The 22,158-nt window shown below is 46.0% G+C and overlaps 2 protein-coding genes across 5 annotated transcripts in view; one reads left to right on the forward strand and one right to left on the reverse strand.

The window, feature by feature from the left end:
• CCPG1 (cell cycle progression 1) overlaps positions 1-4,676 on the forward strand; it is an 81,786-nt gene extending 77,110 nt beyond the window's left edge. For 2 of the 3 annotated variants that reach the window (XM_075345754.1, XM_075345753.1), the window contains exon 10: positions 3,909-4,459. In XM_075345754.1, coding sequence (XP_075201869.1) covers positions 3,909-4,089 — 181 coding nt within the window. In that variant the 3' untranslated portion in view covers positions 4,090-4,459. Of the gene's footprint in view, positions 1-3,908; positions 4,460-4,539 lie in introns of those variants that run through there. The other variant, XM_075345755.1, reaches the window with a different exon arrangement.
• PIGB (phosphatidylinositol glycan anchor biosynthesis class B) overlaps positions 4,426-22,158 on the reverse strand; it is a 56,820-nt gene continuing 39,087 nt past the window's right edge. For both annotated transcript variants that reach the window (XM_075345756.1, XM_075345758.1), the window contains 5 exons: positions 20,802-21,013; positions 20,199-20,263; positions 16,571-16,772; positions 7,830-8,010; positions 4,426-4,804 (listed from right to left, as the gene is read on the reverse strand). In XM_075345756.1, coding sequence (XP_075201871.1) covers positions 4,685-4,804; positions 7,830-8,010; positions 16,571-16,772; positions 20,199-20,263; positions 20,802-21,013 — 780 coding nt within the window. In that variant the 3' untranslated portion in view covers positions 4,426-4,684. The remainder of the gene's footprint in view (positions 4,805-7,829; positions 8,011-16,570; positions 16,773-20,198; positions 20,264-20,801; positions 21,014-22,158) is intronic.

A 22,158-nucleotide genomic window follows, 5' to 3' on the forward strand; every position in this document is an offset into this window, starting at 1 on the left:
TGACCTTATCAGGATCGCTGCTGCGTCGTTACATGGTCGCTGGTGAGCTGTCAAACAGGCAGATCTCATCAGCGACCAGTGACCATCCCCCAGCGACGCGTGGAAGCGTAACTAAGGTAAATATCGGGTAACCAAGGAAAGCCTTTCTCTTGGTTACCCAATATTTACCTTAGTTACTAGAGTCCGCCGCTCTCACGCTGCCAGTACCGGCTCCCTGTTCCCTGCACTCCTAGCCAGACTACACATCGGGTTAATTACCCGATGTGTACTCCAGCTACGTATGCAGGGATCAGGAAGCCGGCACTGGCAGCGTGAGAGCGGCGGACTCTAGTAACTAAGGTAAATATCTGGTAATCAAGGAAAGGGCTTCGTGGTTACAGCTTACCGCAGGCTGCCAGACGCCGGCTCCCTGCTCGCTTCAGTTCGTCGCTCTCTCGCTGTCACACACAGCGATGTGTGCTTCACAGCGGGAGAGCAACGTCCAAAAAATGAAGCAGTACATTCAGCAACGACCGGCGACCTCACAGCAGGGGCCAGGTCATTGCTGGATGTCACACACAGCGACAGCGATGGGACGTCGCTGCTACGTCACAGAAAATGGTGACTTAGCAGCGACGTCGTTGTTGTCGCTATGTGTGACACCACCTTATGCCTCTTATCCTTATCATTAGTGGGTCTGAGGAGAACATGAGCTGTAGTCTGAATTTGTCTATGGAAATGTACACTGAAAGCCTGGTGTGGGCAAGGGCAGCTCCCAGAGCTCTGCTACATACTAAAAATAAAATCTTCCACTGTGTGAGAGACTGCAGCCAGTAATCTAAGTGATACATTGTTAGATTCAGAATCTCTTTGCCTACATCTTGCTGCTCCTGGATGAGGTAGTAAAAATCTTTTGACAGAATCCCTTTAAGCTGCAGCAATCAATTTCTGGTGCAGAATGTGCCCAAAGTTGTAGTGCATTTTCTCCATTGTCTACAATATGCAAAACAGAAGTGAAAATTCCAATTTACAGGTGTGGATTTTTATGTGTATTATCCGTAGTAAAGTCCAAAGGCGACGAGAATAAGATATATACGCTTCCCTGGGTCTGTTGGATCTGTTACTGTTACCCTGGCGTGCTTTGACTAGTCACCATTGCAGCTGGACAAGTAGAAAGCAGCGGGCAACCCGGCATGTGTTGGCACAGGGTTCAATCTGCATGACTTGGTGTGAATTTATCTTATGGATTTCCCGGCATCTGTTATTGTCTGCAGTGCTGACACCGCTGCATCCAATATCTGAGCTCAGCAACTCTGTCCAAGTAGATTGAACAACCTGCTGAGCTCACAGATTGGCAGCAGCACTATCGACATATGTGTTAATGGCATTCTAAACTTACCCAGTGTCTGCATATTAAACCCTGCTGCCGAGAATGAACTTCGACTAATTCTCCTGGCAGCGTTCCAGTTTCATAGAGGCAGCGCCGGCGGGTTCAGTCACTACTCTGTAACTGTGCCCCTCCTCTCACCCCCCTGGCTCACAGTCAGTGGGGGAGCGTGGTTAGTCTCCCCAGTTACTGAAATCGGAACGCTACTGGGAGAAAGTTCATTTTCTCCCTGCAGCCGGGTTTAATGTGCAGACGCCAGACACGTTCAGAATGCTATTAACCTCCAGATTAACCCAATATCTGCAGGGTAATAGAAAAAAAAAATGCTATGTGACCGTTTTCTTTTAAATCGTCAGCGTGCTCAACCAGTGTTTATATTTTCCTTCCAAGTAGTGGCCTGCCATTTTTTCTATTGAGTGTTTTGGGCTATAAGTTTATGAATATTGTTTGAACATAGAGACGTTGAAGAAGGGTCAGCCATGGATGTGGTCACCCCTTTTAGTGCTGATACACAGATTTCAGCTTTCGCTCTGGCTGTCTGTTCACAATAATAAATCTCAAAACAGCGGATTACTTGGGGGTGCTGTGTATCAGACCCCAACTAATCTGACTTAGGTCAGTGGCCGATTTCCTACATACCAATTTGGTGCGTATACTGTACAAGACTCAAACATCTGTATAATATGCTCGTATGAACAAGCCCTAAATGTGATTGATCTTCTGATGTAATTTGCTTGCATAAAACTTGCCTGCATCTAAAAGAGTCCTCCAACTGCAAATTACAGACAATGCAATTTGTCTGAGAATGAAGGCCGTGCGACACATGCTAACCCCAACGTAACAGTAATATCTGACCTCTAAAATCATCATGTGACAGCTATTCACAGATAAGTTGCTTAACCCCTTCACGACCATGGACTGATATCAGTCATGGAGCGTGTCCCGTTAAGCTCCGCCCCCTGCAGGCGGCGGTCGGCACACATCAGCTGTTTTCAACAGCTGACATGTGTGCCTGCTAGCCGCGGGTGGAATCGCTTCCACCCGCGGCCATTAACCCCTTAAATCTTGCTGCCAAAGTCTGGCAGCAAGATTTATATGCGCGCGGCCATGTTTTTTACTTACCGCCGCCCCCACCGGAAGTCACGTGCGTGATCACGTGACTATCGGTGGTTGCCATCGTAGCACAGGGTCATGTGATGACGCCTGCAGCTATGAAGTTTCACTTTCGTTTTCTCTCGGCCGCGAGCAGAGAGAAACAGAAAGTGACTGAATCTGCTGTTTACAGCTGTATAGCTGTGATCAGCAGATAGATAAGAGCGATCGGATTGCTGATCGCTATAGCCCCCTAGGGGGACTAGTAAAATAAAAAAAAGTAAAATTTTTTAAAAAATACAACCTAAAAGTTCAAATCACCCCCCTTTCCCCCCCATTGAAAATTAAAGGGTTAAAAAATAAATAAATATACACATTTGGTATCGCCGCGTTCAGAAATGCCCGATCTATCAAAATATAAAATCAATTAATCTGATTGGTAAACTGCGTGGCGGCAAAAAAATTCCAAACGCCAAAATTACGTTTTTTGGTCACCGCAAGTTTTACGCAAAATGCAATAACAGGCGATCAAAACGTAGCATCTGCGCAAAAATGGTACCATTAGAAACGACAGCTCTAGACGCAAAAAATAAGCAGTCACTGAGCCATAGATCCCAAAAAATAAGAACTCTACGTGTTTTGGAAAATGGCGCAAAACGTGCGCCACTTATTGGACAAACTTGTGAATTTTTTTTAACCCCTTAGATACAAGTAAACCTATACATGTTTGGTGTCTACACTCGCACCGACCTCAGGCATCACACCCACACATCAGTTTTACCATATAGTGAACACCGTGAATAAAACATCCTAAAAACTATTGTGCCATCACACTTTTTTTTTGCAATTTTTCCGCATTTGGAATTTTTTTTGCTGTTTTCCAGTACACCATATGGTAAAACTTATGGTTTCATTTAAAAGTACAACTTGTCCTGCAAAAAACAAGCCCTCATATGGCAAGATTGACGGAAAAATAAAGTTACGGCTCTCGGAAGAAGGGGAGCAAAAAACAAAAACGGAAAGTGCCCCGGTGCTGAAGGGGTTAATGTTTTTGGTTGCATGGTCTCCAAAATGTTAAAGTGAATTAAGGAAGTGAACTTACCATTCTTCATAACAAGCTGTGGTGTACCTTACATCAAAAATCTTACTTCTGTCCTAAGGACTGGAGTAAGATTTCTGGTGTGCCCACATCACACTCCTGATTCGTTAGTTTGTGTCTTTTAATGAATCACGAGTGTCCAGATTCCTACACCAAGTGAGAAATTGCCCAGTCTGGATGAAGCGGGGGGTTAGCACATCAGTATCCATTTGTCAAAGGTGTGTTTTCTGCTGGATACATCCGTATTCATAGATCTACTTCACTATGCGCAGTAGAGGAGCTCTGAAGAATAAATGGTGTATATCAATGTGAACAATTTTTTTTTCTAACTTTAACATTATTTTCTTGCAGAAAACCAGAAAAAACTCCTTACAGGAACACAGAAACTAAAACTCACAGAAAGGAAGAAGAGAAGCAGCAGTCAAGAGATAAGCGAGAAGGTAAATGGAGTAAGCATGGCCGTGCCAATGGAAGACCGATGGCAAACGTCGAAATAGAATTGGGGCAGTTGCCATTTGACCCTAAATATTGAGCAGCATGGTTCTAAGTCTAAAGGCATAGCTATGATTAGGAGAAGGGTAAGCACGTCGTGGCGGTGTAGGCACTGCTGTGGGCACGGACGTCTTCTCCTGCCGCTGAGTGTCTGGTGTTCTCTGTTGTGCGATCTGTTTGATCTCTGCTAATGTTTAATTTAGTACTGAACAGATGACTTTTCACTGCTCGCATGATTCATTGTCATCTCTGATCACTGAATCACAAGTAATCGTGTCTGTTGTGCTATTAGTGTTCACCGCAGGTTACTCTTAACCTTTCTTAAACTTCTCTCCGATCTTCCTGCAGTTCTCTCATTATTTGTAAGATAACAAAATTAAAAAACAAAAAACAACTTTAATTTAAAATAATTGTCTTCTGTATGTTCATTTATACATATATACACAAGGCCAGAGCTAAGCTGCTCGCATCATTTCTGCATTTCTCTTAGGTGCAGCCGGATTATTTTAACGGCACAGTGAATCCACGGCTATACATTTTGAGAAAGTCAAGATCTTGAAGAAATGGCATTGTCACAGCTGTGTAATACTAGTCCTCAATAAATCCATCATTGGTCCAAAGGAGTCTAGGTCTTTTTAAATCACTTGTCGTTCGTACATATATATGTGGCTTCCAATTCGACCTTCGGGTAGATGAGTATGGAATACAGACACTGTCCTTACATAATGGTTTGTTTTCAGAAATGGGTTTATTGCCTAGGAATAAAACAGAAAATTCTGTAACTTAAAAAAGGGTCAGCATACCAATACATTTGATCAGTTCACTTATATACATACCCTGGAGATCAAAATTAGAGAACAATGTATGATTACATTCCCCCCCCCGAAAAAAATCAAGTGTTTTACATTGATCACACTTGAAGGTTTTTTGTAGGGGGTACACCATGCCATTAGAACAGTGTTTTACAAAAGATCCAAAGTTTATCAACATAAAACCATTATTTTGCACACAACGTGATGATCATAATTAGAGAATAGCAATAACAGAAGCAGAGAGAGAACAATTTTTTTACAGTAACAAGTAACATTAATCAGTAGGAAGTGCATAGGACATCACTAGTCTCGCACACTGCTCTGGCGTGATTTTGGTCCACTCTTCTTCCAGTCTCTTCCAAAGTTCTTTGACTGTTGTGAGTTTGCCCATAACTTTGTCACCAAGGGTTTTCTATTGGGTTTAGATCAGGACTCTGGGCAGGCCATTTCATTATTTCAATGTAATTGGTTTCAAGAAACTTCTTTACCCGTGTTGCTGTGTGACAGGGCGCATTGTGATTAAGTGATGAACGCAAGTAAGGAACCAAGTGTTGTTGAAGGTTCTGATCCACACTTGCTCTGCCATGTAACTGTATAAGAGGTCCAACTCCTGCTGCAGAAAACATTCCCTAAATCATGATACTTCCTCTACCACCTTTTCACTGACTTAACACACTTTAGGTTCAGTCTTTCCCCAGTTTCCCGACAAACCTGTTTCCCATCAGCCTCAAATAAATTAAACTTTTGTTTCGTCACTAAAATGAACTGTGGACCACTTCTCCTTTGTCCACACAACATGCTCCTCACTAAAGGTGAGTCTAGCCTTTTGATTCTTTCTGCTAATGAGGTTTGGTCACTGCAGAGTGGGCTTTCAGTCCAAATGCTCTTAAACATCATGACACTATATGACCAGACAGATCTTTACCCTGTTCTGTGCTGAAAGAGCAAGCAATTCCAGCTGCAGTGTTGAAACTATTACCCATGGAGAGTCTCCACATTATCCTGTCCTGTCTTGCATTTCTTTCCAGGGTGACTAGCCTTTTTGGAGAACTTGAAAGAGTTTGATTTTGTAAAATTGCAATATTATTGAAATCAGACTTGAAATGACTAGATTACTCTCTTTCTCTGGCTGATAGGGTCACCTCTTTGACCTTCTTCTAGACAATCTGCTGCCGGAGGGTTGCAGTCACTTTGGAACGGCACACTATTTTTGCAAAGTCAGTGAAAACTGGAAAGTTAGGCTGTCAGTTACACAGGGTTTGTCAGATAATGAAGGAAATTAGCACCAGATGCCAGATTAACACCAATAACTTGAAGGTGTCTGAAAGTGTTCTCTAATTTTGATCAGTGTTCTTTTACATTTATCTCCTTTACATTTTTATTATACACTTTACAATGGATTCAATTTATGAAATAAGCTTACCATACTGCAAGTGTACTCATGTTAGGCTATATTCACATAGGAATACACAACATTTAGGAAATTGTATGTTCTCTAATTTTCATCTCCAGTGCAAATTAGGCACTTTTTGTTTTGCATCTTTCTAACACGTATAGTCAGCAGAGATCTTTAAAAATGGTGACAAATGGAAATCTGAAAAGAATCATTCCTCCACACATCTTTATGGCAAGTTCCCATGGGCATGTGAGTTAATCCATTTGGGAAAACTGACCACATTGCTTAGCATAGAATCATTTGTTTTTCAGAGGAGACTTACTCAGGTTTCACAAAGAAAGCAGATGACAGGTGTATGTTAAAAAAATGGAACATGGATAACAATACAAATGAAACAGTTTAGTCCAGCTGAAAAATAATTTTTATATGCACAAAAACCAGACAATACTAGTGCCGGCTGCGATGCGCCACCCCACAGGAGTGCTGTTTATGGCTGGCTGTATGTGGGTGGAGCGCTGAACTGCCCAATCATTTACTTCCATTACACTCGTTACTCAAGTTGAGCAATTTCAGAGTGCCTGACCTGCTCGTCTTGAGGACCAAGCAATTTAGTATTGTCCATCTCTATCCATGTGTGATCCAAATTTTACTTTGAAGAAGAAAAAAAAAATGTTTCTGCAAATTGTACCTTAGGCTGATAAATCCTAGATCAAGTTTCAACCATACTAAATCTGCCATTAAAATGGTGTAATGTAAAGGAATATACACAATAGGTCTTCCAATCACATCTAATCAGTAACTAGTGTAAGCAAGCAGCTGGCAGAATCCTGGATGGGAGGTGTGTATCACAGAGGTGCGAAGACTCAGGGATATGAAATTAACTATTTATATTGGCAGATTTCAGCTTCGGATCATAGGGGTGGTAAGGGTTCAATTGCTGTTCAGTGGATGGTGATCAGCGGCTGTACCTGCACCCCCGACACTGCTGGTTAAGTGTTTATGGATATAACCTGTTCCCTTTAAGGGTATGTGCCCATGATCAGGACTCACTGTGTTCAGAACGCAGTGGGTCCAGACCTGCAGAGCCACACATCTCCTCCGCAGGAGACCGCAGCTGACTCTGCCCACGATCAGGGTTCAGTGCGTTGCGGTCTCTCGCTTGTGTTCTCCCTTCAGAGGGCGCATCAAATTCCGCAGCAAACAATTGACTTGCTGCAGTCTGGAAACACACACTGCAGGTCAGTGTTTGCTGTGGAAAAAAGCATAGTGGGCACAGGAGTTCTAGAAATCCCGTCCACTGTGCTTGTACTGTACACCACAGCGTTTTGGACGTAGCTGAAGCATGCTGCATCCAAAATGCTGCAAATACTGATCGTGGGCACATACCCTTAGGGGTATGCCATTACATTGTGGGACTAGGTTTCAGCCCTGAAGCACATAAAATAGAATTCATGTCATTATAGTTGTGCTTTTACATATCTCCAAACCTTAATCTTGGCTCAAGTAGTCCAGCGGGCCCCTGTCATTTCCCCCCATTATAACAATAAGGTTGTCTGAGGTTCGTATACTCACCTGTTCTAGAACACTGAACATGACTAAGTGAGTTGGTAATCGCTTTGAATCATAAAACTCTGCATTAAGCCAAGCGAGGGGGCTTACATAAAATAGATCAGCTTCATCAACATACGCATCATCGTCTTCTAAATCTGGGGGACACTCAAGGAAATTCATCTTAATTGGACAATGAACATGGCTGAAAAAGAAAAAAAAAATGCTGAAGTTTCTTTAAAAAAATTAGTCATTGCTGTGATAACTTCTGAAAGCCCATCATCATCATCCAAATACCCATCACCTTAGCATGTAAATAGGGTTCCTACAACCCCTTTATACCCACAAGTGCTCCTGTGTACCTCCAAAAAGTGGTTTATTCATGTCCTGTGCTGCATATAAATTGCTCGGTGCAATAGGTAAATCCAAATCAGGCTCAGCACCGCCCCCAATCCTTTCACATGCAGACTATATGGCTGAAAGTAGATGACCTCTCCTACAACATCCACAGTGTGCTCAGTCTTGCGCCTGCGCAGAGGAATCAGAGACCTGCGCAGCGTGCTTCATTCTGCTCCGTAGAACAGGAGGAGACATAAGGGAAGCCGGTGCCTGCACATTACATAACTTCGCTCTACTGCGCTCAATGTAAGTTTATTACACGAGGCAGGAAACAATCTAGTCGTATTCTGGCCGGCAGTATGCATATTGCACACACAGCCACATGACCGCTGGTACTGGCACAGACATCTTCATAGCGCAGTGTGCGAGGTGATGATTTGCAAGTCTGCAAACTTGTCGTTTTAGACTGGACAACCCATTTAATACCTTCTTAACCCCTTCAGCCCCCAGGCACTTTCCGTTTCTTGCTCTCCTTCTTCCGAGAGGCGTAACTTTTTTTATTTTTTCATCAATCTTGCCATATGAGGGCTTGTTTTTTGCGGGACGAGTTGTACTTTTAAATGAAACCATAAGTTTTACCATATAGTGTACTGGAAAACTGCAAAAAAATTCCAAGTGCGGAAAAATTGCAAAAAAAGTGTGATCGTACAATAGTTTTTGGGATATTTTATTCACTGTGTTCACTATATGGTAAAACTGATGTATCTATGTGATGGCTCAGGTCAGTGCGAGTTTGTAGACACCAAACATGTATAGGTTTTTCTTTGTCGCTCCATTGGGAGACGCAGACAATTGGGTGTATAGCTTCTGCCTCCGGAGGCCACACAAAGTATTACACTCAAAAATGTAACCCCTCCCCTCTGCCTATACACCCTCCCGTGCCTCACGGGCTCCTCAGTTTTAAGCTTTGTGTGGAAGGAGGCACACATCCACTCATGCATTCCCATTTTAGTCAGCAGCAGCTGCTGATGTTATCGGTTGGAAGAAAAGAGGGCTCCCACGGGGCCCCCGGCATGCTCCCTTCTCACCCCACTACGTCGGCGGTGCTGTTAAGGTTGAGGTACCCATTGCGGGTACAGAGGCTGGAGCCATATGTCGTATTTCCTTCACCATCCCTTGGGGGCTCTGGGAGAAGTGGGATCCTGAGCGGTCATCCAGGTACTGGGACCGTGCTCCCTCCGCAGCCCCAGTGTGGAATCTGCCGGACCGGAGTATTTTCTTTATCAGGGATCGGGCCCTGCATCTGTCAGGTACTCTGTGTCCCCATGGGGACGGTTCATGGAGCGCCTGGCACCCGGACGCTGCAAGGGCTGCTAGGCCGTGAAAGCCGGGGGACTTCCGCGCCGACCGCGCCTGCTCGTCGGCCGCGGTCATAAATTTAGTCCCCGGCTTCAGTTGCGGCCTACTGGCAAGACTCCCGCCCGCGGACCTGTCTGTCAGGGTAGGGGCGGGACAGCCGTCCTGACGTCGGCAGTGAGGGCCGGAGCATCCTGTATGCTTCCTCCCCCCTCTTTGATCACAATAGGGACCCCAGATTCCCGCACTTTTTCCTGGTGCCGCCCACCGCTCCACTCCCCCTCTGAGAGCTCCAGCAGCCATTTTTTTCAGACATTCTGCGCTGGAGAATCATCAGGAAAGAGCTCTTCACCGCTGGGAGACCTGGAGCAGAGAATCTGGAGGACACACACGCCGCTTTTTAGCGGTCGGTAAGCCACACCGGTCATCCGGTGCTGGTCCCCCTGGGTTGCCTGAATAGATACGTATTATATATCTTTATATATATATATATATATATATATATATATATATATATATATATAGATCTCTGTTTGGCCGGGCTGTATACTCTTCCCTTATACCCTCTGTGATCACTCTCCTGGGACACAACAGCATGTCGTCCACAAGGAGCAAGAGCGCTAAGGCACAGGGTTTCCTTGCGACCTGTACCTCTTGTGGGGCTATGTTGCCTGCGGGTTCCACCTACCCTCACTGTGAGCAATGCTCGACCCCTGTTACACTGACTCAGCCGGAGCCGGGACCACTTGTGGGCCCCTCGGCTCAGGTAGACCCCCATGCTACCACTGTCCAGGCGGCAGGGACAGAGTTTGCAGTGTTTGCTGAGAAGCTCTTTGAGTCACTTTCACAATCCATGGCTAAGTCTATGGACAAATGGTCTGCCAAGCTGCTAGAAGCCTTGCAGTCCAGACCGGTCCTTACACAGATCCAGGCCACTGTTGGATCGGCGCCTCCAGGTCCCTCTCGGTCCATGCCGCAGCGCGCTCCCGGAGTGGGCTCTAGGTTTCACGTGGAGGACTCCTCCACGGTCCACAGCCCCAGACCAGCTAAGCGGGCCCGCTTGTAATCATCAGCTTCATCACGCTGCTCAGGTTCCCGGCTGGAGGACGAGGCGGAGGTCGCAGCTCAGGGCTCTGACCATGACGTTGCCCTCAACCTTGATACACCTGAAGGGGACGCCTTAGTAAATGATCTTATCTCGTCCATCAACGAGGTGTTAGATCTATCTCCCACGCCTCCACCTATAGAGGAGTCGGCTTCTCAGCAGGAGAAACACCAGTTTCGGTTCCCCAAACGTACACGGAGTGCGTCTTTCGACCACTCTAACTTCAAGGATGCTGTCCAGAAACCCAGAGCGGTTCCGGACAAGCGCTTTACTAAGCGCCTTGCTGACACACGTTACCCCTTCCCCTCTGATGTAGTTAAGGGTTGGGCTCAGTGTCCCAAGGTGGATCCTCCAGTCTCTAGATTGGCGGCTAGATCTGTAGTATCGGTTGCAGATGGCTCATCGCTAAAAGATGCCACTGACAGGCAGAGCTCCTGGTGAAATCCATCTATGAAGCCACGGGCGCGTCCTTTGCCCCGGCTTTTGCAGCCGTGTGGGCACTCCAAGCTATCTCGGCTTGTCTAACCGAGATTAATGCGGTCACACGTACTTCTGCTCCGCAGGTTGCGTCTTTGACTTCTCAGGCGTCGGCGTTTTCTTCATACGCCATGAAGGGTCCGCAGAGCCATGTGGCTGCGCGAATGGAAGGCAGACTCTGCTTCCAAGAGATTCCTAACCGTTTTGCCGTTTTCTGGCGACCGATTGTTTGGAGAACGATTGGATGAGAGGGAAAAGACTCCTCCTTACCCCAGTCCAGACCGAAGCGACCTCAGCAACGTAAGATACAATCGAGGTTTCGGTCCTTTCGCCCCTCCGCCAAGTCCCAATCCTCTTCGTCCAATAGGCCGGAGAAAGGTCAGAGGAACTCCTACGCGTGGCAGTCTAAGTCACGCCCCCAAAAGGCTGCCGGAGGCACTGCCTCCAAGGCGGCCTCCTCATGACTCTTGGCATCCCCGAACCGCATCCTCGGTCGGTGGCAGGCTCTCCCGCTTTTGCGACACCTGGTGGCCACATGTTCAAGACCGATGGGTGAGAGACTTCTGTCTCACGGTTACAGGATAAAGTTCATCTCTCGTCCTCCAACTCGTTTCTTCACAACCTCCCCCCCCCCTGCTCAGGCCGACGCACTTCAGGCAGTGGCCGCTCTGAAGACAGAAGGAGTTGTGATTCCCGTCCCCCCTCAGGAACAGGGGCGCGGCTTTTACTCCAACTTGTTCGTGGTGCCAATGAAGGACTGTTCATTCCGTCCTGTTCTGGACCTCAAACTGCTCAACAGACATGTGAGCACCAGACGGTTCAGGATGGAATCTCTCCGCTCGGTCATCGCTTCGATGTCACAGGGAGACTTTCTCGCATCGATCGACATCAAAGATGCTTATCTCCATGTGCCGATCGCACCCGAACATCAACGCTTCTTGCGTTTCGCCATAGGGGACGAACACCTTCAGTTCGTGGCATTGCCTTCGGCTTGGCGACAGCCCCACGGGTTTTCACCAAAGTCATGGCATCCGTTGTGGCGGTCCTACATGAGGCGCCTCATGCACTTCCTAGGGAAGATGGTGGCAGCGATGGAGGCAGTGCCCTTCGCGCAATTTCATCTACGCCCACTCCAATGGGACATTCTCCACAAGTGGGACAAGAGATCGACTTCCCTCGACAAGAATGTCTCTCTTTCCCTGGCAACCAAGACGTCTCTTCAGTGGTGGCTTCTTCCCACTTCTCTATCGCAGGGAAAATCCTTCCTGCCCCCAACCTGGGCTGTGGTCACCACGGACGCGAGCCTGTCAGGGTGGGGAGCAGTGTTTCTCCACCACAGGGCTCAGGGGACCTGGACTCCGAGGGAGTCTTCCCTTCAGATCAATGTTCTGGAGATAAGGGCAGTGTATCTAGCCCTATTGGCGTTCCATGAGTGGCTGGAGGGCAGGCAGATCCGTATCCAGTCGGACAACGCCACTGCAGTCGCCTACATCAATCACCAGGGCGGCACTCGCAGTCGTCAACCCTTCCAGGAAGTACGGCGAATTCTGCAGTGGGTGGAAGCCACAGCATCCACCATCTCCGCAGTTCACAGAGCTCTGGCGGCGGATGCATAAGCTCAGGATTGGTCGCAGTTTCAACTGCCTTATGTGTTTCCTCCTCTGGCGATGCTACCCAGAGTATTACGCAAGATCGGGTCCAACTGCCGCCGCGCCATTCTCGTCGCTCCAGACTGGCCAAGGCGGTCGTGGTACCCGGATCTGTGGCATCTCACGGTGGGTCAACCGTGGGCCCTTCCAGACCGCACAGACTTGCTGTCACAAGGGCCGTTTTTCCATCTGAATTCTGCGGCCCTCAACCTGACTGTGTGGCCATTGAGTCCTGGCTCCTAGCATCGTCAGGGTTATCTCAGGATGTCATTGCCACTATGAGACAAGCCAGGAAACCGATGTCCGCCAAGATCTATTACAGGACTTGGCGGATATTCTTGTCCTGGTGCTTTGTGAATGGGTTTACTCCCTGGCCTTTTGCCTTACCCATTTTTCTTTCCTTCCTTCAATCTGGAATGGACAAAGGTTTGTCACTAAGCTCTCTCAAGGGACAAGTATCGGCGCTCTCAGTATTTTTTCAAAGGCGCCTGGCCAGGCTCCCGCAGGTCCGCACGTTCCTGCAAGGAGTATGCCACACAGTCCCACCTTACAAGCGGCCACTAGAGCCCTGGGACCTTTACAGGGTGCTAATGGCTCTTCAGAAACCACCTTTCGAGCCGCTGCGAGATGTCTCCTTATCACGTCTTTCGCAGAAGGTGGCATTTCTAGTGGCAGTTACATCACTCCGAAGAGTGTCGGATCTTGCAGCGCTGTCATGCAAAGCCCCCTTCCTGGTTTTTCACCAGGATAAGGTGGTTCTGCGTCCTGTTCCGGAATTTCTCCCTAAGGTGGTATCTCCTTTTCATCCAATCAGGATATCCCCTTACCTTCTTTTTGCCCTAATCCAATTCACCGATGTGAAAAGGATTTGCACTCATTAGATCTAGTGAGAGCACTCCAGTACTACGTGTCTCGCACAGCGCCCCTGCGCCGTTCAGATGCACTCTTTGTACTTGTCGCCGGTCAGCGTAAGGGTTCGCAGGCTTCCAAGTCAACCTTGGCTCGGTGGATCAAGGAACCGATTCTTGAAGCTTACCGTTCTTCGGGGCTTCCGCTTCCTTCGGGGCTGAAAGCCCATTCTACCAGAGCCGTGGGTGCGTCCTGGGCATTGCGGCACCGGGCGACGGCTCAGCAGCTGTGTCAGGCAGCTACCTGGTCTAGCCTGCACACTTTCACGAAACATTATCAGGTGCATACCTATGCTTCGGCAGATGCCAGTCTAGGTAGGCGAGTCCTTCAGGCGGCGGTTGCCCACCTGTAAGAGGGAGCCGTGTCGGCTCTATTATCGAGGTATTCTTTTACCCACCCAGGGACTACTTTTGGACGTCCCAATTGTCTGGGTCTCCCAATGGAGCGACAAAGAAGAAGGGAATTTTATTTACTTACCGTAAATTCCTTTTCTTCTAGCTCCAATTGGGAGACCCAGCACCCACCCCTGTTCCCTTCGGGCTTGTTGTTCAATTGTTTCTTTGGTTTCAGTTCTCCGAACATCCTTCGGATTGAATTTACCTTAGACCAATTTATAAGTTTCCTCCTTCCTGCTCTTGCACCAAAACTGAGGAGCCCGTGAGGCACGGGAGGGTGTATAGGCAGAGGGGAGGGGTTACACTTTTGAGTGTAATACTTTGTGTGGCCTCCGGAGGCAGAAGCTATACACCCAATTGTCTGGGTCTCCCAATTGGAGCTAGAAGAAAAGGAATTTACGGTAAGTAAACAAAATTCCCTTCACTTGTATCTAAGGGGTTAAAAAAAAATTCACAAGCTTGTCCAAAAAACGTGGCGCACGTTTTGCGCCATTTTCCAAAACCCGTAGCATTCTCATTTTTTCAGGATCTGAGGCTCAGTGATGGCTTATGTTTTGCGTCTCGACCTGACGTTTTTAACGGTACCATTGTTGCGCAGATGCTACGTTTTGATCGCCTGTTATTGCATTTTGCGCAAAATTTGCGGCGACCAAAAAACGTAATTTTGGTGTTTGGAATTTTTTTGCCGCTACGCCGTTTACTGATCAGATTAATTAATTTTATATTTTGATAGATCGGGCATTTCTGAACGTGGCGATACCAAATGTGTGTTTTTTTTAACCCTTTAATTTTCAATGGGGTGAAAGGGGGGTGATTTGAACTTTTAGGTTTTTTTATTTTATTTAAAACTTTACTTTTTTTTTTTTATTTTTTATTTTACTAGTCCCCCTAGGGGGCTATAGTGCAAAGCGATCGGATTGCTGATCGCTATCTGCAGATCTCAGCTACAGAGCTGAGAACTGCAGATTTGCTGCTTCACTCTCAATGCCGGCTGTATTCCGGCATTGAGAGGAAGTGAGTCATGTTAGCTACAGGCATCATCACATGACCCTGTGCTACCATGGCAACCGCTGAAAGTCACGTGACTTCTGGTGGGGGCAGGGTAAGTGACTGTCATGGCGGCGCCTATATACATGTCGCTGCCAGATTTTGGCAGCAAGATGTAAGGGGTTAATGGCCGCGGGTGGAAGATATTCCACCCGCGGCTAGTAGGCACACATGTCAGCTGTTGATAACAGCTGATATGTGCGCGGATCGCGGCCGCCTGCAGGGGGCGGGGCTTACCGGCACACGATTCATGACGTACCCAGTACGTCATGGGTCGTTAAGGGGTTAATGTGGCTACTTTTCATTTTTGCACCTAAATTTTAGCCTATCATTTATCAAAAATCATAACTTTAACAATTTTCCATTGACACCTCTGGCTAACGCATTTTCTCCGATGGCCATATTAGCTTTATAGTTGCCTTCAAAGGGCCGCTTGTAAATTTAAGGGCTCATGCAGATCTTCAGTTATCCCTGGGTAATAGGGCTAAGGGCGTTGTCCCTGGGGTGTAAATCCCACCACAAGCTTCTTTCCCCAGCATTACACACACCCCGTATCCCATCACAGGCATCTCAAAGCATTATAGACCCCCATTATAGGCGGGCAGCCCCCCAAGCATCGCACACTCTGGAAATACCACGGCACGCATGCTTACAGCATTGCACACACCCCAAATCACATCATAGGCATCAGACCACAGCATTATAGACCCATAAATGTCGCCCAGCATCACACACCCCAAAAATCCCACCAGGAGCCCTATCAGCATTGTATACTCTCTAAATCCCACACCAGACATCCATACAGCATTGTACACTTCCACACCGGTATCCCTACAGCATTATTATTGTTTCACCAAGTCCCACTGTGGGACATGAATTTTTTTTTTAGTTTGATCACAGATCTCATGTACTGCAGCAGACTTATCAGTGTTTCACTTGACTATGCCTGTTAGATCCTGCTATGAGCAGGGTCTAACAGGCCACCATACCCTGGGTCATCACATGACCTCAGGGTACCATGGCAACGATCAGCCCCCACAATTACAATCATGGGGGGATGATTACGATCAAAGACTGTCTTAATGCTCTTTTAGTCACTTAAATATTCCTGTCATGACAGCGGTATTTAAAGGGCTTAATACGCCCTAATCAGTTCTAAAACTGGTTGGGCTCTATGCCCGTTGATATAAGCTATCATGTACAGTTGTCACCCATTGAATTTTTGGCAGTGAAGGGACACTATAGAGTTATTCCCGATTGCCATTTTAAAACTGCAATGAGGGAATAAGGCCCTTATCGACCAATGTTTTTAATGTGTATTAAGGGGTTAAATATTGCTGCTGCAATTACAGTAGTATCTGCAGGGTTAATCCCGAACATTTGAAGCTTAGTTTGATCTCTGCTGTATCACACAGTTGACATTCGCCAAACATGCACGGTGGAGGTCTGGAGGGGGTTAATTTAAGGAACTAATCAGCCGACCCTCACCTGTAGTAAGGAATAGAGTGACAAGGCATGAGCACCAGGAGGGAGGAATTCTCCTTGTTACATAATTGTTGAATATTGGTCATTATGTCCAGGGCTCCTCTTTGGTGAATCAATCCAGTGTAGAGGGCAGGAAGCAGATTAGATAGAACCAGAAAGCCAATGGCTGGCTTCTTCCACCGTCTAAGACTAGAAAAAGAAAAGCCTGGAGACAAGATTATTGGTGTAAGGATAAGAAAATCCACTAGAGAAAATGTATTACAGCTTACAAGCAACCATGCTGAAGAGTAAATGCCTGGCTCGGTTATTTTTTTACTTATACTAAATATTTATCAAATAGGGAAAATATATATATAAAATATATATTTTCCTATACATTTGATACACCAATCAACTGTTCTGATTAGATTCACATTAGGTTTCTGCTCCATGTGCATGTCTGAAGGACCCTAAATGGAGCTGTTGAGTATAAGGCAATATGCACACATTTGGTGAGTTTTTACCTCAGTATTTGTAAACTAAAACCACGAGTGGGACAAGAGGAAAAGTATAATAGAAACCAGTCACCACTTCTGTGTTTTGGTTTTTTTTTTTTTTTTTTAACGCATTTTATTGGGTTTTGACTTACAAATACTGAGGGGAGAAAACGCAAATACCCAAAGTGTGCACGTGGCCTAATAAGCCAAAGTTTCAAGAATGTTTGGCACAGTCCATGGTTTTAGCTGCGCACATTAGCCTAGTTGACATTTCGCACATTTTACTCTGAGCCCAATTCAACATTTACTATCTATTAAAGTCACTTTTCAGTATGTCATGTTTGCTGATGTTTTTGCAGTAATATATCCCAGCGGTTATAGAGTTAATACCCGCCGGCTGCTGCAAGCAGCCTGCAACGATCCGTGGACATGTCAGCTGATTTGTACAGCTGACGTGTGTCTCACAGGCATGAGTGGAATCGCGTTCCGCCCGTGCCTTTTAACCCCCTTGAGTGTCGCTGTGAAAATGTGATAGCGCCATTTTAAACGCAGTCACGCTAAAACCTACTTACAGGCCTCCACCGGAAGCCACGTCACATAATCACGTGGATCTGATGGTTGTCATGGTAGTAAAAGGTCATATAATGACTCCGGTAGCTTACATGACTCAGGCCCTGTAACCAGTAGCAGAGTACTGCCTGTTACAAGAGCGGAGCTTTTCTCCCGATCTGAGCAGTGATGCTCTGATCGGGAGAAAACAATGAGCGATCAGACTGCTAATTATTACAGCCCCCTAGGGGCACTATTAAAGGTGTAAAAAAAATAAATACATTTTGAAAAATTAAAAAAAAAAAAAAAAAAAAAACACAAACGTTCAAATCACCCCTTTTTGCCCAATTGAAATTTAAAAGCGTTAAAAAAAAAAAAACCACACATTTAGTATTGCTACGTTCCGAAATACCCGATCAAAATATAAAACCTAAAACAGAAACTGCGTAGCAGCAAAAAAAAAAAATAAAAAAAAAAATAATCCCAAAACGCCAGAATTACATTTTTCTGGTTGCCACAAACTTTGCGCAAAATGCAATGACAGACAATTAAAACGTACCATCTACGCAAAAATGGTACCGTTAAAAACCTCAGCTCAAGACGCAAAAAATATGCAGTCACTGAGCCATAGATCCCGAAAAATGAGAATACTACGGGTCGTAGAAAATGGCTCAAAACGTACGCCACTTTTTTGGACAAACTTCAGATTTTTTTTATTTTTTTTATGTAACCCCTTAAAGGGGTGGTTCACCCATATTTTTTATTTTCTAGATCGATATTATATTGAGAAACAAAGTTTCTCTCATACCTTATGTTGGCAATTGTGCCTGTGAGAGGCGTTATTGCAGACCGATGTTCCCCTCGCCTAGCTGCCATGACCTCGGGGATCTGGTGATGTCACGTCAAGTTCCTGATACCGCGGCCGGCCGCAGTGTCCGTGAGTGATGCACTGTGGACGGTGTTTCACTGCTCATCACAGCCCATCTGCTCCCTCCTCCCTCACTGCAGAGCACTGCAAGCAAGACATAATCTGGACTGATGAGTGGTGAAACAGTGCCCACAGCCCAGTGAGTCAGGAAGACTGCGGCTGGCCGCAGTGATGATATGATCTGGAACTTGACGTGATGTCATCGGATCCCCGAGGTCACGGGGGGAGGGGAGAGGTCAGGCGAGAAGAAGAATGGTCTGCAATAGCGCCTCTCACAGGCACTATTGCCAACATAAGGTATTTGAGAGAAACTCTGTTTCTCAATATAATATCGATCTAGAAAATAAAAAATATGGGTGAACCACCCCTTTAAATAAAAGTAAACCTATACATGTTTGGTGTCTGCAAACTTGCACTGACCTGAGGGATCACACCAAAAAATCTCAAAAACAATCTTACTTTGTGCAATTTTTCCGCATTTGGATATTTTTTTTTTGCCATTTTCCAGGACACTATATGGTAAAACTCATGATTTCATTTAAAAGTACAATTCATTCCGCAAAAATCAAGCTCTCAAATGGCTTTGACGGAAGTAGGATGGCGAAGAAAAAAAAACAAAAAAAACCCCGCAAAATCGGCCGGTTGTGAAGGGTTTTTTTTTTGTTTTTTTTTTATTATTCAGCACCAAATGTCACAAATACTTTAAAAATTAAAAACTCCTCGAGTGAGAAGTGCCCAGAAAAAGCCACCTTTGGTAAGTTGCATTTCATGAATCTATCTGGATAAGCAAAGTAGAGTATAATAAAGACTACTTTAAAAAGTGGCACAAAATGTACAGGTTTTTCCCTTATGAGCTGCGGCCACCACAAATGAGCTCTTATACAGTATTCTGGAATGCTGTATATAAGTGCACAGGTGGCTCTATAGAACATAAAAAACCCCTTTATAATACTCACCTCTAGGGCAGTCCGGTCAGTGTTGCTGCTCTCGGTCCAGCGCCTTCACCATCTTGTGCGATAGCCTTCCTCCAGCCCAGCCCCGTGTGCATGATGCATCATTTACAGAGACAATTATTGCGCTCCTGCACAGGTGCACTTTGATCTGCCCGGCTGAGGACAGATCAAAGTTCTGTAGTGCGCATGTGCATTACAGTACTTTGCCCTGCCCTCAGCAGAGCAGATAAAAGTGCGTCTGCGCAGGAGTGCAATGGGGCCCTCTCTGTGAATGATGCAGGAGGTGTCATCCATGGCAGGAGGGTGGCAATCCCACAAGATGGTGGAGGTGCTGGACCGAGAGCAGCAACACTGACCGGACTGCCCTAGAGGTATTATAAAGGGTTTTTTACGTTCTATAGAGCGGCCTGGGCACTTATATACAGCATTCCATTATACTGTACAAGAGCTCATTGGTGGTGGCCGCAGCTCCTAAGGGGAAAAATCTGGTGACCGGTTCCCTTTAAAGTGTAAGGACACTAAAGAGGAGCAAATTACTCCAGAAAACTGGAAAAACAGCAGTAATGAATGGAAGCCAAAAACACTGAGGTTTCAAAGTATTTATATGGAACCCCATGACAATTATGCATGTGGAGTGCAAACCTAATGTGAACGCAGCCTTAGAAATAGCCAAGCAAACCTAAACTATACCAAACAATTATTAACTGAAAAAGAAAACGCCTTACCACAGAAGATCATACAGAGTGGAAGGACCGGATAGATGAAGCGAAATTCCTTATGACTCAAAGTGCTAAAAATCCAAAAACAGACATTACAGCATTTACAAGTGATACAAATCATTCCAGCTACTGCTGCAAACACAAATCCTTCAATTTGCTCATGAATCAATTAAGCTCCTATTACAACTTAATTGATTAAAGCAGACACCCGATCTCCTGTATAGGCTACAGTACGGTATGAGAGTTGTGCCATATGCAGGATTGCTCCGCACCTTCTGCCATGCAAGTTTTACCCCACTACCGACTGTACATTTTGGATATGTTTATACAGTGCTCGTCTATGCACAGAACATATCACAAAGTGCATCAAATATGAAGCACTTTATAGATAGCACCTTGTTATAAGTTTCAGCTGTAAAGCTGCATGGCGGTTACCATACCACCAGTGATCAGTGGAGAAAAGCACCCTACTCCTACTGCCACCATTTAATGAATATGTAGGACCCCTTTAATTCTTAAAATATCACTGGGTTTATTTGCAGGACGCAGATTTTATCACCATTTCCCTCATTTGCATTTTGTCCTCAAAATGTTAATTTTCCCGCTTACCTATACACTAGGACAGTCCAAACTATTGCCACTATTAGAACACGATATCTTCTTGGTGCCACCATACAACCGTGAATAAAGAATGGCAAGTGTGTGCCAATAATGACTGGAAATCCCTGAGTGATGTACCAGTGCCATGGGTGAGAACCATAGAAAGAGCCGATATTCTGGAGCACATTAAACTTCAAAAAATTCCACTGAACAAGCGTCCACTGTAAGAGAAGAAGGGAATTTTGTTTACTTACCGTAAATTCCTTTTCTTCTAGCTCCTATTGGGAGACCCAGACAATTGGGTGTATAGCTTCTGCCTCCGGAGGCCACACAAAGTATTACACTTTAAAAAGTGTAACCCTCCCCTCTGCCTATACACCCTCCCGTGCATCACGGGCCCATCAGTTTTGGTGCAAAAGCAGGAAGGAGGAAACTTATAAATTGGTCTAAGGTAAATTCAATCCGAAGGATGTTCGGAGAACTGAAACCATGAACCAAAAGAACAATTCAACATGAACAACATGTGTACACAAAAGAACAACAGCCAGAAGGGAACAGGGGCGGGTGCTGGGTCTCCCAATAGGAGCTAGAAGAAAAGGAATTTACGGTAAGTAAACAAAATTCCCTTCTTCTTTGTCGCTCCATTGGGAGACCCAGACAATTGGGACGTCCAAAAGCAGTCCCTGGGTGGGTAAAAGAATACCTCGATAAAAAGAGCCGAAAACGGCCCCCTCTTACAGGTGGGCGACCGCCGCCTGAAGGACTCGCCTACCTAGGCTGGCATCTGCCGAAGCATAGGCATGCACCTGATGATAGTGTTTCGTGAAAGTGTGCAGACTCGACCAGGTAGCCGCCTGACACACCTGCTGAGCCGTAGCCTGGTGCCACAATGCCCAGGATGCACCTACGGCTCTGGTAGAATGGGCTTTCAGCCCTGAAGGAATCGGAAGCAGATCTAACAAGTGCAAATCCTTTTCACATTGGTGAACTGGATGAGGGCAAAAAGAAGGTAAGGAGATATCCTGATTGAGATGAAAAGGGGATACCACCTTAGGGAGAAATTCCGGGACCGGACGCAGAACCACCTTATCCTGGTGAAACACCAGGAAGGTGGCTTTGCATGACAGCGCTGCTAGCTCAGACACTCTCCGAAGTGATGTGACTGCCACTAGGAAGGCCACCTTCTGCGAAAGGCGTGATAGAGAGACATCTCGCATCGGCTCGAAAGGTGGTTTCTGAAGAGCCGTTAGCACCCTGTTAAGATCCCAGGGTTCCAGCGGACGCTTGTAAGGTGGGACTATGTGGCAAACTCCCTGCAGGAACGTGCGGACCTGCGGAAGCCTGGCTAGACGCTTTTGAAAAAACA

This window comes from Anomaloglossus baeobatrachus, chromosome 4 (genome assembly GCF_048569485.1).
Source record: "Anomaloglossus baeobatrachus isolate aAnoBae1 chromosome 4, aAnoBae1.hap1, whole genome shotgun sequence".
Taxonomy (NCBI): domain Eukaryota; kingdom Metazoa; phylum Chordata; class Amphibia; order Anura; family Aromobatidae; genus Anomaloglossus; species Anomaloglossus baeobatrachus.